At 43.2% G+C, this 17,995-nt stretch overlaps 1 protein-coding gene across 2 annotated transcripts in view; it reads right to left on the reverse strand.

The window, feature by feature from the left end:
• Window positions 1–401: 401 nt before the first annotated feature.
• LOC115192112 (ATP-sensitive inward rectifier potassium channel 12) overlaps window positions 402–17,995 on the reverse strand; it is a 31,172-nt gene continuing 13,578 nt past the window's right edge. For both annotated transcript variants that reach the window (XM_029750262.1, XM_029750261.1), the window contains exon 2: window positions 402–2,676. In XM_029750262.1, coding sequence (XP_029606122.1) covers window positions 1,187–2,488 — 1,302 coding nt within the window. In that variant the 5' untranslated portion in view covers window positions 2,489–2,676 and the 3' untranslated portion in view covers window positions 402–1,186. The remainder of the gene's footprint in view (window positions 2,677–17,995) is intronic.

The raw sequence follows: 17,995 nt of genomic DNA on the forward strand, positions 1-17,995 counted from the left end.
GAACAAGAATAGACTGACGAGTTTCAGAAGAAAGTCCTTTGTTTCTGCCATTTTGAGCCTGTAATCGAACCCACAAATGCTGATGCTCCAAATACTCAACTAGTCAAAAGAAGGCCTGTTTTATTGCTTCTTTAATCAGAACACCAGTTTTCAGCTGTGCTAACATAACAGCAAAAAAGTTTTCTAATGATCAATTAGCCTTTTAAAATGATAAACTTGGATTAGCTAACACAACGTGCCATTGGAACACAGGAGTGATTGTTGCTGGTAATGGGCCTCTGTATGCCTATGTAGATTTTCCATAAAAAATCTGGCATTTCCAGCTACAATAGTCATTTACAACATTAACAATGTCTACACTGTATTTCTGATCAATTTGATGTTATTTTAAAGAACAAGAAACGTGTTTTTCTTTCAAAAACAAGGACATTTCTAAGCGACCCCAAACTTTTGAATGGTAGTGTAGGTTCCCAGTAATATAACAAAGCTATTTTCATAATATCAATTGTTTACTTTCTAAGTGATTCAAATTGCATAGAAATGCAAAATACACAATGCACATTTATGCATTTAATCACTGTATTCTTCCAATTTGAAGGTTATGTTTCATATATATTTCAAATAGCTAATTAGCTGCAGGCAATATTTATGGAAAGCACCTTTAAAACTACAGGTGTGCATATAGAAAATGTTTAACTAAACATCAGTAGGTATCCAGTGTTTCTATTTCCAACACACTCTCCCTCTTTGACCGACTCTACAATACAGGGCAGTTATAAGAATCCCCCAAAATACCCTCTTGATCTGTTGGAAATACTTCACACACTTTACTAAGAAATGTATATATATTTTTTTATAGCTAAGATATTATTTCCTGATAGACAATGAATATCGCATTATGTAAAGCTCCTACCTCAAACTATCTCATGACCAAAATATTTCAAGTTTTCCTAAAGAGAGAGGGGTCTTTTTATGACCGTTCCTGTTATTCCATGCTATGAGGAAGCTGTCTCCGCTCCTGGCTGTTTCTAGTCTGACTAGAGTGATTTCCTCTTTCCTTATGGCTGTAGCGTGATGCTAACAAGTCATGGTTTTTATATGGCACTTGCATTACTCTGCATGTATTCACATGGAAAACAACCCGCTAGAACTGAGTTACAAGAAAAATATTGTCAAAGGTTTAAGGTCATATCTCTGATTCTCTATGATATAACCTCTGGTCTAGGCCGACGGTGGCCTCGAGTCTCTCTAGCTCTGGCACCCTGTCCATATCCTCCTTCCCCTCCTCATCCTCTTCTTCGTCCCGGCTGATAAAAGCCAGCTCATTCTCATAGCAGAAAGAGTTGGCGGTGGGCTTAGGATCCTTGTCCTCGTCCTCCATCTCCGCCATGTCCTTGGCACTGCACTGGGGGGTGGACGGCACCTCAAAGGTTTTGTGGAAGTGAGCGTAATCCACTTTGTACTGGCTCTTCTCCTCGAAGACGACAGGCTCAAAGCGGTGACCCCACAGGATCTCTGAGGACAGGTAGGAGCTGCGAGCTTGCGCTGTCATGGCTGTGGCTTCCACCATCCCTTCAAGTATCACCACTATCTCAAAGTCGGACAACTCTAGGTCCTGCTTGCTGATGCCAAACAGGGGGCTTTCCTCATCAATCTCGTGCACAATCGTGAGCGGGGAGACCAGGAAGATGCGGTCGATGCCCGTGTCATACCCTACGTTGATGTCGATCTGGTCCAGGGGGATGTACTCACCCTCCTCGGTGATGCGAGGCTTGATGAGCTGGGCCCGGACGTGGGCCTCCACCATGTGGCTCTTCCTCAAGTTGCCCACCCTCCACATAAGGCACAGCTTCCCGTCACGCATGGCGATCACTGCATTGTTGCTGAACAGCAGCGTCTCTGCACGCTTCTTTGGCCGCGCCATCTTGGCTAAGATGGCGCCGATCATGAATGAGTCGATGATGCAACCGAAGATGGACTGGAAGACCACCATGAAGACAGCCGAGGGGCACTCCTCCGTCACGCAGCGGAAGCCATAACCAATGGTGGTCTGGGTCTCCACGGAGAACAAGAAGGCGGCCACGAAGCTGTTGACCTGCAGGACGCAGGGGCTGAAGTTATCGTCTCCACTGCCCGGGTTGTCCATATCCCCGTGAAGCAAAGCGATGACCCAGAAGGCCAGGCCGAATGCCAGCCAGGACACCACGAACACCAGTGTGAACATCAGGAACATCCAGCGCCAGCGGATGTCCACACACGTGGTGAAGATGTCTGACATGTAGCGCTGCGACTTCTCGTCCATGTGCGAGAAGTGCACATTGCACTGGCCGTTCTTGTTCACGAAGCGACTGCGGCACTTGCGGCGCATCGTGTGGATCTTGCCGTTGCCGAAGCCGTTGCCCATTGTGACAGCAGGCATGGCACCGAGACGCAGGCCTTCTTCCTCCGAGGACACGATGCAGTAGCTGTGCGCCCCGACCACACTCATAACCGAGCCAGACTCAGCTAGTGGGGCACCAGAGAGTCGCTGCTCCAACTCAACAGACAGAGTGGTAGTCGAGATGCGGGAAACAGCACTGGGGATCACAGGAAATGGGTACAGGCAGCTCCCCCCTTCTGCCAAAACAGATCTCTGTCCAAGTGGGCCAAATGGGTCCTAGACACACCCTTCCTGACCTGAGGAGACGAGAGAAGCCAGAGGTTAGTCTACTACACACAGGATCCTGATATTATCTGCTGTTTGTATGATAAAAAAATGAAACAATTGAAATATCTAAAACATTGATGTGTATTCTATATGCAACACTTCAATACAAATGAAGCTATTACACGCAGGCCATGTTAAACAACACCCCTCCCATTCTGCCTCAAAGACTCATCTACTCAGCGGCATTATTTTAAGTGTTTTATCACTACAATGGTGTGGTGCGTAGTACTCTATCACTTTGGGCTCGGTGCGCCTTAGTAGCAGCTGATGTTGCTAATTAAACCAAGATCACACTCTTTCTTGTGAAAATTGTAAGCAGCCATTCAGCTGGGATCCCGGTCTTGAGGCTTATAATAGTAGCTATTAAACTCACCAGTAGACTAGCGTTGTGTCCCAAATGAAACACTATTCCCTTTATAGTGCACTACTTTTGACCAGGCCCTATAGTGCACGAGTCAAAAGTAGTGCACTATATAAGGAATAGGGTGCCATTTGGGAAGCATCCTAGATCTAAACAACAGATTCACTTGCTTCAGGATTGGGGGTTCAATTCCATTTGAACTCAATCAATTCATCACCTAGGTTTTTATTCAATTGGGAACTGGCAACCGTTTTCACTATGTATGTTTGTATATTCCTAAAGTTGAATTGAAACTCATCTTCTGAATTGAACAATACAACCTTAGATTTGGGATTATTATAGATAAAGTAAGACCCGTTGTACTGTAACTGTAGTAAGCTAATAAGGCATTTATGAGTGACATTCTTTAAGAATCAATTGGTATCTAATACCATTAAAGGACCTGATTTAGGAGTAACCTCCCACTACCACCCGTCATCAGCACCCCCTGGTCTGGCTCTGGCTGTAATATAGTCTAGTGGCTGAGCAGTGTGATTTGTCTCTCTAATAATAGCTGCCAGTCACATTGAGCCCCCTTTTCCACAGCTCAGACTCTGAGAGCTCACTGCGTTCTGATGGCATTTATTTTCAACACAAGTACTGTACAGACCATTTTATTTCAATGCATCTCCAGCACATGTCAACGCAGCTAAGCAGATCATTTCAGTGAAACAATGTTTTGACCCTTAGGTGTTCATCAGGTGCTGAATACGGAGACAGAACTGATACCATATTGCAGTGAAATGTGTAGCGACACAAAAAGTAGGTTATGGCATATGGACCACATCGCTATTGACTGACCTCCTTACTAACAGGCACCTCTCTCATAGTCTCTCTCTCCCTCTCTCGCCCTTTCTCTCTCGTAGTCTCTCTCTCTCTTTCTCTCACCTTCTTTTTCTCTTTCTCTCTCTTTTTCTCTTTCTCTCTCTCTGTCGTATCCTTTCCTACTCTTTTTCTCTCAAGTCTCTCTCTCTCTCTAGTATTGACCAACCAGGAGTCTCTGAAAGGGAACCTGATTTGCTGAGGTATTGTGGGGACGGCTCAGTGTAAGAGAGTGGTTAAAGGAGTCACCATGGAAACAGGTCACCGCATCAAGACTGAGGGCTGCTGAGATTGGGTGCGCGGTGTTCTGTAGCTATACCTAAGATGTGGTAACTTTGGGGGCTGGTTTGATCGCAGGTGTGAGGTGGTTCGTAATTTCCTAATTGGTGTTGTCTCAGTACACAGTACACTTAAAATCATCCGGGGGCAGTCTTTCCTTCCCTCCCTCTTCACTATCTCCTCCTCTCCTAAAATATGGGTATAAATCGATTATTTTTAACAGGAGTAACTGGTCTTGCCCGTCTTGGTGTCTTGCCACCCTAAATGAAGTGTTTCTGGTTCCCTTCAGGTGGCAGAACAGTCAGGAAGAGTTGCCCCCTTCCTGTGAGCATGGTTTGTGTCCAAATGGCATCATAGTCCCTATATAGTGCAATACTTTTGACCAGAGCCCTCTATAGAAAATAGGATGCCACTTGGAACGCAGCCCATGTACAGAGAAACCAACCAAAAGCGAGAGAGACTGAGGAAGATAAGCTGGAGAGGGCGAGTGATGGTGAGAGTGAAGTACTGTAATGGAACATAGAGAAACCAGAGAGAGAGAGAGAGTGAAGAGGTGAGAAGAAAGGATTAAAAAAGGATAGAGGTCAGGGAAGACAGGGAGGCACTGTGGAAGGACACAAGGAAGAAGAAAGGGAAGAGGAGGCAGAAAACAGGGGGGACCCTTAAGGACTGTAGAAGGGAGGGAGAAATGGATACTGGTCTAAATAGAGCTTGTCTGTTTCGTCAAACGTCTGCCAACAAATGACTCCGCTATCTCTCTGATAACCAAAGAAAAACCCTTTGCTGCTGTCACCGTGGTTATTGCTCTCCTCTTGTTCTGTACACACCTGCCGATAGACATTTCAGTATAATTTTATTAATTCTACTGCAGTGGGCGAAATCAGGGTCACACAGAGTGTTTCTTGGTAGTCTTAAACAAATCTACTTTGACACAAAAGTATACACCTCACACGCATGCTTATGGGCAAAAAAAAAGAAGACAGCATGTCAGATATAGAGTTGAAATGTATTCAATTTTGAGTTTGCATCGTAATATTACATTTTATATGCATCACAGAAGACTGAAATATAACAAAACTGTTTAACATAGAAACACTGGATTTTCTGCAAAAAAAATATAAAAGTGTATTAATTAGGAAAAATATGAATGAGGCCACTAGGTCATTTGTCTGCAGGAAAGGGCTACAGCCAACAGGTACAATGTACTATGATGCCAGTATGCATGAATAGAATGGCGCCAGAGGAGATTTATGGGCTCCTAACCATTTGTGCTATTTTCTGTTGTTTGTAACTTATTTTGTACATAATGTTTCTGTCACCGTCTCTTATGACCGAAAAGAGCTTCTGGATATCAGAACAGCATTACTCACCTCGAACTGGACAAATATTTTTTTTAATGAGTCGGATTGGAAAGATTCACTCGAGATACCTGACCAGGCCCAAATCCCATCATTCGCATGAAGAGAAGACGCCGATACAGGGGAAGCAGGTCGGGGAGCCTTGTGAGAATTCGTCAGCGAGTGGGTAACCCGCCTCTACCATCTGTCCAATTGGGCAACGTGCAACCATTGGAGAATAAACTGGATGAGCACCCCGTTCAAGACTATCCTACCAATGGGAAATTAAAAACTGTAAAATGTATTGTTTCACCAAGTCGTGGCTGAACGACGACATGGATAATATACAGCTGGCTGGTTTTTCTGTGCATCGGCAAGACAGAACAGCTGCCTCCGGTAATACATGGGGTGGCGGTCGATATCTATTTGTCAATAACAGCTGGTGCTCGAAATCAAATATTAAGGAATTCTCTAGGTGTTGCTTGCCTGAGGTAGAGTATCTCATGATAAGCTGTAGACCACCCTATTTACCCAAGTAATTTTCATTTATATTTTTCGTAGCTGTCTATTTACCACCACAAACCGGTGCTGGCACTAAGACAGCACTCAATGGAGGGAAACTTAAATCCATTTTACCTCATTTCTACCAGCATGCTACATGTGCAACAGGAGGGGAAAAAAATCTAGACCACCTTTACTCCACACACAAGCTCTCCCTCGCCCTCCATTTGGCAAATCTGACAATAATTCTATCCTCCTGATTCCTGCAGGAAGTACCAGTACCAGTGACTCGCTTAAAACGGTAGTGGTCAGATGACGCAGATGCTAAGCTGCAGGAGTTTTTTGCTATCACAGACTGGAATATGTTCCGGGACTCGTCCGATGGCATTGAGTAGTATACCACATCAGTCACCGGCTGCATCAATAAGTGCATCGATGACGTTGTCCTCACAGTGAGCGTGCGTACATACCCCAAACAGAAGCCATGGATTACAGGCAACATCTGCACTGAGCTAATGGGTAGAGCTGCCGCTTTCAAGGAGTTGGACTCTAACCCGGACGCTTATAAGAAATCCCACTATAACCTCCGATGAACCATCGTGCTGCAGGAGGGATTGGTGCACTTCACAAAATAGATGGCAGCAAGAGGAAGGAAAATTATGTGGATATATTGAAGCAACATCAAGACATCAGTCAGGAAGTTAAAGCTTGGTCGCAAATGGGTCTTCCAAATGGACAATGACCCCAAGCAAACTTCTAAAGTTGTGGCAAAATGGCTTAAGGACAACAAAGTCAAGGTATTGGAGTGGCCATCACAAAGCCCTGACCTCAACCCCATAGAAAATGTGTGGGCAGAACTGAAAAAGCGTGTGCAAGCAAGGAGGCCTACAAACCTGACTCAAACCTGACTCAGCGTTCAACACTATAGTGCCCTCGAAGCTCACCACCAAGATAAGGACCCTGGGACTAAACACCTCCCTCTGCAACTGGATCCTGGACTTCCTGACAGGCCACCCCAGGTGGTAATGGTAGGTAAATGTAGGAAACAACACATCTGCCATGCCGAATCCCTCAACACGGGGGCCACTCAGGAGTGCGTGCTTAGTCCCCTCCTGTAACTGACTGGCCAAACACAACTCCAACAGCATCATTAAATTTGCCAACGAACAACAGTCACCGATAACGATGAGACAGCCAATAGGGAGGAGAGATCCATAAGAGATCCATAAGTGTGGTGCCAGGACAACAACCACTCCCTCAATGTGATCAAGACAAAGGTGATGATCATGGACTACCGGAAAAGGAGCGCCGAGCACGCCCCCATTCTCATCAACGAGGCTGTAGTGGAGCAGGTTGAGAGCTTCAAGTTCCTTGGTGTCCACAACACCTACAAACACACCAAGACAGTCGCGAAGAGGGCACGACAATGCCTATTCCCCCTCAAGAGACTGAAAAGATTTGGCATGGGTCCTCAGATCCTCAAAAAGTTCTTCAGCTGCACCATCGAAAGCTGTATCCGTCTGCGTCGCTCCACCACGGGAAGGCGTGTGACCCCTACCTCCATGGGTTCAGGCTCTGATCCCGAACACTCGCCGAAGAGAGAGAGAAGCGATAAGACGCTGACTCTCCCGGAGGAGGCTATCCAGACAGATGGCCATCGCAATGAGTGCGTCCAGGGTGAGGCTGTCATCTCGGCAGGCCAGTTCCGTCTGGACCTCCTGATGCAGACCTCTTCTAAATAATGTGCTAAGCACCGGCTCATTCCATCCACTGGAAGCTGCTACTGCCCGGAAGGTAAGCGCATACTCAGCAGCCATCTGATTCCCCTGCTGGAGCTGAAGCTCACCTCCCTCTCTGCCCTCCGCAGGATGATTGAAAATACAGTTAACTCCTTATGGCTTGGAGGCAGTATTTAGACGTCTAAATACTGCCCCTAGAATAAACTGCCTGTTACTCAGGCCCAGAAGCTAGGATGAATAGAAAACACTCTAGAGTTTCTAAAACTGTTAAAATAATGTCTGTGAGTATAACAGAACTGATATGGCAAGCGAAAACCTGAGGAAAATACATCCAGGGAGTGGGATTTTTTTTATGTGGGTATTTTCAATTGAATGACTATAGAGCATCTAATGGGTTTAGGACCCAGATTGCAGTTCCTATGGCTTCCACTAAATGTCAACAGTCTTTAGACATTATTTCAGGCCTGTTTTCTGAAAAATGAAGAAGAATGAGACCTTTCTGTCAGTGGACTGTAGAATCATGCAGTGCTGGTTTGCGCACGTTACCGAGTGCTTCGTTGTTTTTCCTTTCTATTGAATACGCTACTGTCATTCTTTATATCATTTATTTTTGTTTCATGGTATAGTTTATTTTTTATTTAGTAGCATGATTTCTTAATTTGCCGTACATTTGCCAATCAGTTGGGCTGCCAGACTTATTTGCCATACCTTTCGCCTCATCCCTCTCAACCATTCAATTTTATATTTTACAGTCATTTTCTTAATGGGTGCGTGCTTATTAGTAACTGGAATAAGCAATTTCATAAAATGTGTCTAGCGCAGCGTCTGGTTGGTCCTCATCACACACCACAGACCAGCAAATATTCTTTACATCATCAACATATGAATCACTACAAAACTTCTTAAATGACCTCTTATACACTATATTAGGCCCAGCCTTTGGAACTTTGGTTTTCCTAGATATGGCTACTGTATATATTATGATCACCTCATCTGATGGATTTGGATACTGCTTTATAGCAAATTTCTGCAGCATTAATAAAGATGTGATCAAAACATAACGATTTCATTCCTGTGCTGTTTGTAAATACCCTGGTAGGTTGACTGACAAACTGAACCAGGTTGCAGGCACCGGTTAAAGTTTGACGTGGGCAGCTTGATGAGAGCCAGTCAACATTTAAATCACCCAGAAAATATACTTCTGTTGATATCATATACATTAAATCAATTTTTATTGTTATTAACATACACATGGTTAGCAGATGTTAATGCGAGTGTAGCGAAATGCTTGTGCTTCTAGTTCCGACAGTGCAGTAATATCTAACAAGTAATCTAACAATTCCACAAAAATTACCTCATACACAAATGTAAAGGGATGGAATAAGAATATGTACAGTACATATAAATATATGGATGAGCGATGGCCGAGCAGCATAGGCAAGATGCAATAGATGGTATAAATTACAGTATATACACACATATGAGATGAGTAATGTAAGATATGTAAACATTAAAGTGGCATTATTTAAAGTGACTAGTGATCCATTTATTAAAGTGGCCAATGATTTGAGTCCGTAGGTAGGCAGCAGCCTCTCTGTGTTAGTGATGGCTATTTAACAATCTGATGGCCTTGAGATAGAAGTACCTGTACTGACCTCGCCTTCTGGATGGTGTGGGGTGAGCAGGCAGTGGCTCGGTTGGCTGTTATCCTTGGTGAACTTTTGGCCTTCCTGTGACATCGGGTGCTGTAGGTGTCCTGGAGGGCAGGTAGTTTGCCCCCAGTGATGCGTTGTGCAGACCCTCTGGAGAGCCTTGCGGTTGATGGCGGTGCAGTTGCCGTACCATGCGGTGATCCAGCCCGACAGGATGCTCTCAATTGTGCATCTGTAAAAGTTTGAGAGGGCTTTAGGTGGCAAGCCAAATTTCTTCAGCCCCCTGAGGTTGAAGAGGCGCTGTTGCGCCTTGTTCACCACACTGTCTGTGTGGGTGGACCATTTCAGTTTGTCCGTAATGTGTATGCCGAGGAACTTAAAACTTTCCACCTTCTTCACTACTGTCCCGTTGATGTGGTTGGGGGGGGGGGGATCATCTCCTTTGTTTTGTTTATGTTGAGTGAGCCGTTGTTTTCCTGACACCACACTCCGATTGCCTTCACCTCCTCCCTGTAGGCTGTCTCGTCGTTGGTAATCAAGCCCACTACTGTTGTGTCATCTGCAAACTTGATGATTGAGTTGGAGGTGTGCTTGGCCACGCAGTCATGGGTGAACAGGGAGTACAGGAGGGGGCTTAGCACGCACCCTTGTGGGGCCCCAGTGTTGAGGATCAGCGAAGTGGAGATGTTGTTTCCTACCTTCACCACCTGGGGGAGGCCCGTCAGGAAGTCCAGGACCCAATTGCACAGGGCGGGGTTGAGACCCAGGGCCCCAAGCTTAATGATGAGCTTTGAGGGTACTATGGTGTTGAATGCTGAGCTGTAGTCAATGAGTAGCATTCTTACATAGGTATTCCTCTTGTCCAGATGGGATAGAGCAGTGTGCAGGCGACTGCATCATCTGTGGACCTGTTGGGGCAGTATGCACACTGAAGTGATGATATGATACTTGACTAGTCTCTCAAAGCACTTTATGATAACAGAAGTGAGTGCTACGGGGCGATAGTCATTTAGTTTAGTTATGTTTGCCTTCTTTGGTACAGGAACAATGGTGGCCATCTTGAATCATGTGGGGACAGCAGGCTGGGATAGGGAGTAATTGAATATGTCCGTAAACACACCAGCCAGCTGGTCTGCGCATGCTCTGAGGACGCGGCTCGGGATGCCGTCTGGGCCAGCAGCCTTCCGAGGGTTAAACGCATTTAAATGTCTTACTCACATCGGCCACGTCGGTGGCACTGTATTATCCTCAAAGTGGGCAAAGGTGTTTAGTTTCTCTGGAAGCAAGACATCGGTGTCCGTGACGTGCCTGGTTTTCTTTTTGTAGTCCATAATTGCCTGGAGACCCTTCCACATACTTCTTGTGTCTGAGCCGTTGAATTGTGACTCCACTTTGTCCCTATTTTGCACGTTTGATTGCCTTGTGGAGGGAATAACTACACTGTTTATATTCGGCCATATTCCCCGACATCTTTCCATGGTTGAATGCAGTGGTTTGCACTTTCAGTTTTACGTGAATGCCGCCATCTATCCACGGTTTCTGGTTAGGATAGGTTTTAATATTCACAGTGTGTTCAACATCTTCAATGCACTTCCTTATAAACTCACTCACCAAGTCAGCGTATAAATCGATGTTATTCTCTGAGGCTTCCAAGGACATTTCCCAGTCCGCATGATCAAAACAATCTTGAAGCATGGATTCTGATTGGTCAGACCAGCGTTGAATGGTTCTTGTCACAGGTACATCCTGTTTGAGTTTTTGCTTACAGTGGTTGCTCCACAAAAAGTGGTGTCCTGCATCACCATTTCATTGCTCCAGACCAGCAAGGGGGAGTTAGAGCCCTGATTATGCTTTTGGGTCCTACTGTGTCTCTAAGTGACAATGAATGGGCGACATAAACCTAAATAGAAACTGATAATTGTACACGACTTCAGTATTACTTACTAAAACGGTTATTCCACTAAGGTTTTTATTATTTTATTTTGTTAGGACTATTTTGCTCTTACTGTAGTACTGTAGGCCACTCCCGACCAGATACGTTATACAGCGCCTAAGTGGCACAATGGTCTAAGACACTGCATAGCAGTGCAAGCTATGTTGCTACAGATGCTGGTTCTATACCTGTGCCGGCCTCAAGTAGGAGATCCATGAAATGACTATAGGTTTTTGGTTTCTCTCCCTCTAAAAACAGAAATAAATAATTATAAATAACTAACTGGCTTTATTTACAAATTAGTAACAACGTCTCACCCCATGTTCAAGAATGGCCTTTTTCCTCGCTCATTTGAAATGATTTGAAAACGAAATTCTCTAAAATATTGTTATTTTTTAAACAAAGCTATTATTATTATTATTATTATTATTATTATTATTATTATTATTATTATTTATATTATTATTAATTTATGATTATATAAAAGCCTGTTGGATATTCTCACAGATATATTATTAACCCTGTTATTAGTAGGACAATATATATTGGTCATGGCTCCAGAGTGGCGCACAATGGGATTGCCTTGCAGTTCTCCAGCTGTATCCACTGAAAGCGCGCAAGGTTCAAGGCACGAGGGCAGGGGGCACAGGATGGGCTGCAGTGCTGTGACAGAAGACTGACCAAGCCCATGGGGAAGGGAGGTGGTGGAAGGGGGGGGTGCAATGCCCCTCAAAGTGTTGCCGCCACACTGGCAACACTTTAAGGGGCATTGCACTAATAAATGGCGCTGACTAGGGAAACGTTCCCGCTGTTATGTTCTTAGTGCCAGGCTGCACGTTCAGACTAAAACAATGCAATTAATAATGGCATCTTTATGCTTTCGTTAATAAAATGATAAAAAAATACTCTTTCAAAATGCCAATGTTTATTTAGTTATGGATCCATAACAAATTACTATGGAATAAATATCATTGAATTACAGGTCTTGATAAATCAATGAGATTTTTATTTTCACTGAATCTCCGTTTTGGTATTGGTTAGACTACAATTAGAAAATGTGGGTGTAGAAATGTTATGCTCTTAGTGTAACCTTTATTTAACTACGAAAGTAAATTAAGAACAAATTCTTACTTACAGGGACAGCCTACTCCTTCCTCCCCGCCAGGGAATTGAACCCCGGTCTCCCACATGCCCGCACAACACTTCTTTAGCTAAATAAACTAGTACTGTACTCCCGACTGTCACGTTGTACGGAGTCATATTTTCCGTTCCATCCTAACGGAAATCCAGAGGGTTTTTCATTTTTCTTAGAATATAAACACCATAATATTCATCAAATTAATCCTAAACTCTTCAATTACTTTTAAAGGTAGATACAAATTATTTGTGACATTGTGGTTACAATAAGGAATGTAAACAAGATGCTATGTTTTTATTTACAGCACTGATGGACAGCTGGTGGCATTTAAAAAAAAAAATACTTGTAGCCCGATAAGCAGGACAATACTCTTTCAAGCTCAGCTACTGTAGGCGTGAACATCCCCCTACCTGCAATTTATTCGGTGCTTAAGTACTCTGAAGTGTTACATTTCTAACTCAAAACAGCAGTACAGTATTTCTTCATCAACATCATTATGCTTTCATTAATAAAATAACTACAAACAGTTACCATTCAAAAACGAGCTGTTTATCTACGAGCTGTTTATCTAAAAAAAAAATATGACATTGCGACCAAAGAGAACAGACCAAAGAGAATAGACGAAATGGACATTGTTTTCAACAAGTCATCTTCTTTCTATGGTGCTACCCCTTCCAGGGTTAGACCCTAACCACAAGAAAATGAGGCGGTGCTGAGAGGATCACTAAAACTAAAAAAGGTATTTTGGTTTCAGTGCGTTTTCTTAAAAATAAAAATAAATATATATATAGCCTATCAATGTGTAGGCATACTGTGTAATAAAATCGCTAATTAAAACCTCTTAGGGCTAGGGGCAGTATTTTCACGGCCGGATGAAAAACATACCAAATTAAACTGGTTACTACTCTTGCCCAGAAAATAGAATATGCATATTATTAGTAGATTTGGATATAAAACACTCTGAAGTTTCTAAAACTGTTTGAATGGTGTCTGTGAGTATAACATAACTCATATGGCAGGCAAAAACCTGAGAAAATTTCAACCAGGAAGTGGAAGGTCTGAGAATTGTAGTTCTACTTTTGAATCCCGAGAGAAACTACAAGTACTTAGGGGTCACGTTGCACTTCCTAAGGCTTCCATTGGCTGTCAAAAGCCCTCTGAAAGTTGTTTCATCCATATCCAGTAACCGGGCAGAATATAGGAGCTCAGTTACTGAGTGGCCTGCCTGGCAACAAAGGGATTGGATATGCGCGGTCACGCGAGCGCGCCTTTCCTTATTTTTCTTCTGAAATGAATACGCTATTGTCCAGTTGGAATATTATCGCAATTCTACATAAAAAATACCATAAAGACTGATTTTAAACAGCGTTTGACATGCTTCTAAGTACGGTAATGGAACATTTTGACTTTTTGTGTCTCAAATTACGCTCGCGCATTATGCATTTGGATAGTGACCTGAACACACGAACAAAACGGAGGTATTTGGACATAAATATGGATTATTTGGAACAAAAACAACATTTATTGTGGAAGTAGCAGTCCCGGGAGTGCATTCTGACGAAGATCAGCAAAGGTAATACAATATTTCTAATACTAATTCTGAGTTTAGGTTGCCCCGAACTTGGCGGGTGTCTGAATAGCTCACCATGATGGCTGAGCTATGTACTCAGAATATTGAAAAATGTGCTTTCGCCGAAAAGCTATTTTAAAATCTGACACAGCGGTTGCATAAAGGACTACTGTATCTATAATTCTTAAAATAATAGTTATGTATTTTGTCAACGTTTATGATGAGTATTTCTGTAATATTTGTGCTCATTCACCGAAAGTTCTGGAGGCTAAACATTTTCTGAACATCACGCGCCAATGTAAAATGCTGTTTTTGGATATAAATATGAACTTTATCGAACAAAACATACATGTATTGTGTAACATGATGTCCTAGGAGTGTCATCTGATGAAGATCGTCAAAGGTTAGTGCTTCATTTAGCTGTGTTTTCGGTTTTTGTGACATCTCCCCTTACTTGGAAAATGGCTGTTATTTTTGTCTATGTACTCTCCTAACATAATCTAATATTTTGCTTTCTCTGTAAAGCCTTATTGAAATCGGACAATGTGGTTACATTAAGGAGAAGTGTATCTTTAAAAATGGTGTAAAATAGTCGTATGTTTGAGAAATTAAAATTATTAGATTTTTGCTGTTTTGAATTTCGCGCCATGCTATCTTGTCAAACAATCCCGTTAACGGGATCCTATCTCGAACGGGTCCCCAAGAAGTTAACTAAAGGTTAAATAAACATTTAAATCAACAATTGTGTACTAAAAACATGAATGTGTTTTTGCAGAGCATACAGACATGCCGACAACCATCCGTGGAGATCAGTGGACAATGGGCCGTACCCGAAAAAAACGCATGGTTGCCAAGAAAGCGGTTAGTTTTGCTATATTCTTAATGTGTACGCAGAATGTGTCTTGGAGTCACTTTTAATTCTTAATTGATCTACCGTTTCTATCATAGGCCACTGTAATCGATGGGGACTTAGGGCAGTACCATTCTGCTCATCTGATGAAGGTGCACAAGGATCAGATTCAAACTTTGAAGACCGAGATCGAGTCATTGAAGGCAGACCAGCAGAAGAGAAACATTATTGGAGGGCAGAGATACGGGCGACAGCTGATGCATTGGTCCAGAGCCAGGCGGCATTGGCGGAGAGTCAGGCGGAGAATGACGCGTTGAAGAGGGCGAGGAATGTGATGGAGTCACAATCCATGCCAGACACCTGTGAGCTTTGGAACTCCACCTCCGATGGGCAGAGTCAACATACCTGGCGGGTTTGTCAGGTCGTCGGTTCACCCTGACATTTCCATTCCTCTTCTGACAACAGAACTTGACCAACTGCTCACCAGACACAGCGTTATGCTGTTCTGCTATTCCAAGGATGGGTAACGGAAGAGAGATACCATGAGTGGGCACAGAATACCAACTGGGATGGATCCCAAGGCAAATGTTGCTTACGAATGAACCTTCAGCTGTTCATCATTAATATTGTGTCTCAGAAGTTTCTGTCCATGACTGATGCAATCCTAAAAAGCATTAAAGACAGAGTTATTGAGTACTTGAGGTCACCGAGAAAGTCTGGACATGGCATGCTCTCCCTTATGTAAGGAATTAGGCACTTTCCCATGTTTATTACAGTATGTAGTGTAGGCTATGTTTACTTGTCAGACTGCACAGTAGCCTAATAAAACAAATGCAGGTGGCTTATATATTCAAAATGCTTTATTATCCAAACGTAAAAGCATATACTGTACAGTACTGCATTTCTTCATCAGCATCTTTATGCTTTTGTTAATAAAATTATAAAAATACTCTTTCAAAACACACGATCACGTTGTATAGTGCCATTATGGCTATTAGCAGGGTTATATTTTGGCCTTCATGGGAAGGCACACAATTTGCCCAGCATTTCAGAAATAAATGTTTTTGCCTTTACAAATATTATTTTGGGCTTTATTCAGATTACAATCGCTCTTACGTTTAAAAAAAAAATGAAATAACCTCCAAAATATCATTATATATTATCAACGGCACCTACATAAAGCTGAGTGACTCACTCATTCATGGCTTTGGAAGTACCAACATTCTTTCTGATAGTCTTTAATAAAGAAATGTTTTGGTTATCCTGACCTGGACACCATGTGCAGTATTATAATAGCCAATGATGGGCTATTAGCAGGACTGTCACGTCTGCTCCTGCTCCTCCCCTCCGGCGTACGACGTCGCCAGAGTACTAAACACCGGCCCTGGGATTCATCATTATGCCCACCTGTTAATCATTATGATTCACACCTGGACTCAATTACCTTCATCATTTCCTCCCCTTTAAATGTCACTCTCCCATGTTCACTCACCAGTTGGTATTGTTCTTGTGTATCGGCATTCTCCCTTGTTAGTGTTGTGTTCTTGGGTTTGTTGTTTGATTAAAACGTTGCACCTGCTTCCGACTCACCGCCCCATCATTACAAGGACAACATCTTTACCAACACCTCTCTGTATTTTGATACTTTGTGGATGGGGGCTCCGGTGTGCAAAATGCGTTGCTACAGATGTAGGTTCGATACCTGTGCCAGCCGCCACCGGGAGGGCCATGAGGTGGCTTTTAGTGATCATTTAGAATCCTCCAACCCTCTATGTAATTATTGGTGGCGAGTCACGTCATATTTTGATATACTGTAGGCCCACCGTAGTCGACATGAGTCTCACTAGTGTTGAGAAATGTCTACTGAAGTAACGTTGCCACCTGAGTGGGAGGACGATGAACGGATGAATTTCCTATTCTCCGACTTCAAAGAAAACCGAGATGTCAATACAAAAGATTGGGACAGTAAAATTGATTTCTGGACATCACTCACTGGACATTTAGCAATATAACAATTACAAAGAGTAGTGACATTGAAATATCTGTCAGAAGTATAATTCATGCAGTCATAAGTCATGTAGTTCTTATTTATTTAAAGAGCATATTGATGTGAGTAGCAATAGGACTTGAAGCAATAGCCTACAACTATTTTAGCACCGTTTCACGCTGCTCTGAGACAAGCATGGGGTCTTGATAAATCAATGAGATTTTTATATTCACTGAATCTCTGTTTTGGTATTGGCTAGACTAGAATTCGAAAATTAGGGTGTAGAGCTGTTATGCTCTTAGTGTAACCTTTAACTAGACAAGTCAGTTAAGAACAAAATCTTATTTACAAGGACAGCCTACTCCTTCCTCCCCTTCGGGGAATTGAACCCCGGTCTCCCGCGTTCCTGCATTCTCTTGTACAGACACGATTGAAGGCTATTAAATGCTTCTCAAAGATGCCCTCTGGTGGTCAAACTAGCACCAAATGGTACCGGTGGTTCACACTTAAATAACCATGTAGCTCCATGTAAGCTGCGCCGCAGTACGCTGCAACTTTTAAAGGACGAACCACTGTATAGTGGGAGCAAGATGGAGTCGGATTTGCTGAAGGGAGGGCAGGGGAGAGACTTATATGCATCACGGAAGTTAGAGTAGCGGTGGTCCAGTGTATTGCCCGCGCGGGTGCTACAGTCAATGTGCTGGTAGAATTTAGGCAGCCTTGTTCTCAAATGATCTTTGTTAAAATCCCCAGCTACAATAAATTCAGCCTCAGGATGTATGGTTTCCAGTTTACATAGAGTCCAGTGAAGTTCATTGAGGGCTGTTGCGATATCTGCTTGGTGGGGGATATACACGACTGTGACTATATCGAAGAGAATTCTCTTGGGAGATAATGTGGTCGGCATTTGATTGTAAGGAATTCTATGTCAGGTGAACAAAAGGACTTGAGATGAAGAAACCCGGTGGCTGTACCGACTCTGACAACGTATCCCGAGAGAGCCATGTTTCCGTGAAACAGAGAATGTTACAATCTCTGATGTCTCTCTGGAAGGCAACCCTTTCCCTAATTTCGTCCAGC

The sequence above is a fragment of the Salmo trutta genome, chromosome 4 (assembly GCF_901001165.1).
Source record: "Salmo trutta chromosome 4, fSalTru1.1, whole genome shotgun sequence".
In the NCBI taxonomy this organism is placed as follows: Eukaryota; Metazoa; Chordata; class Actinopteri; order Salmoniformes; family Salmonidae; genus Salmo; species Salmo trutta.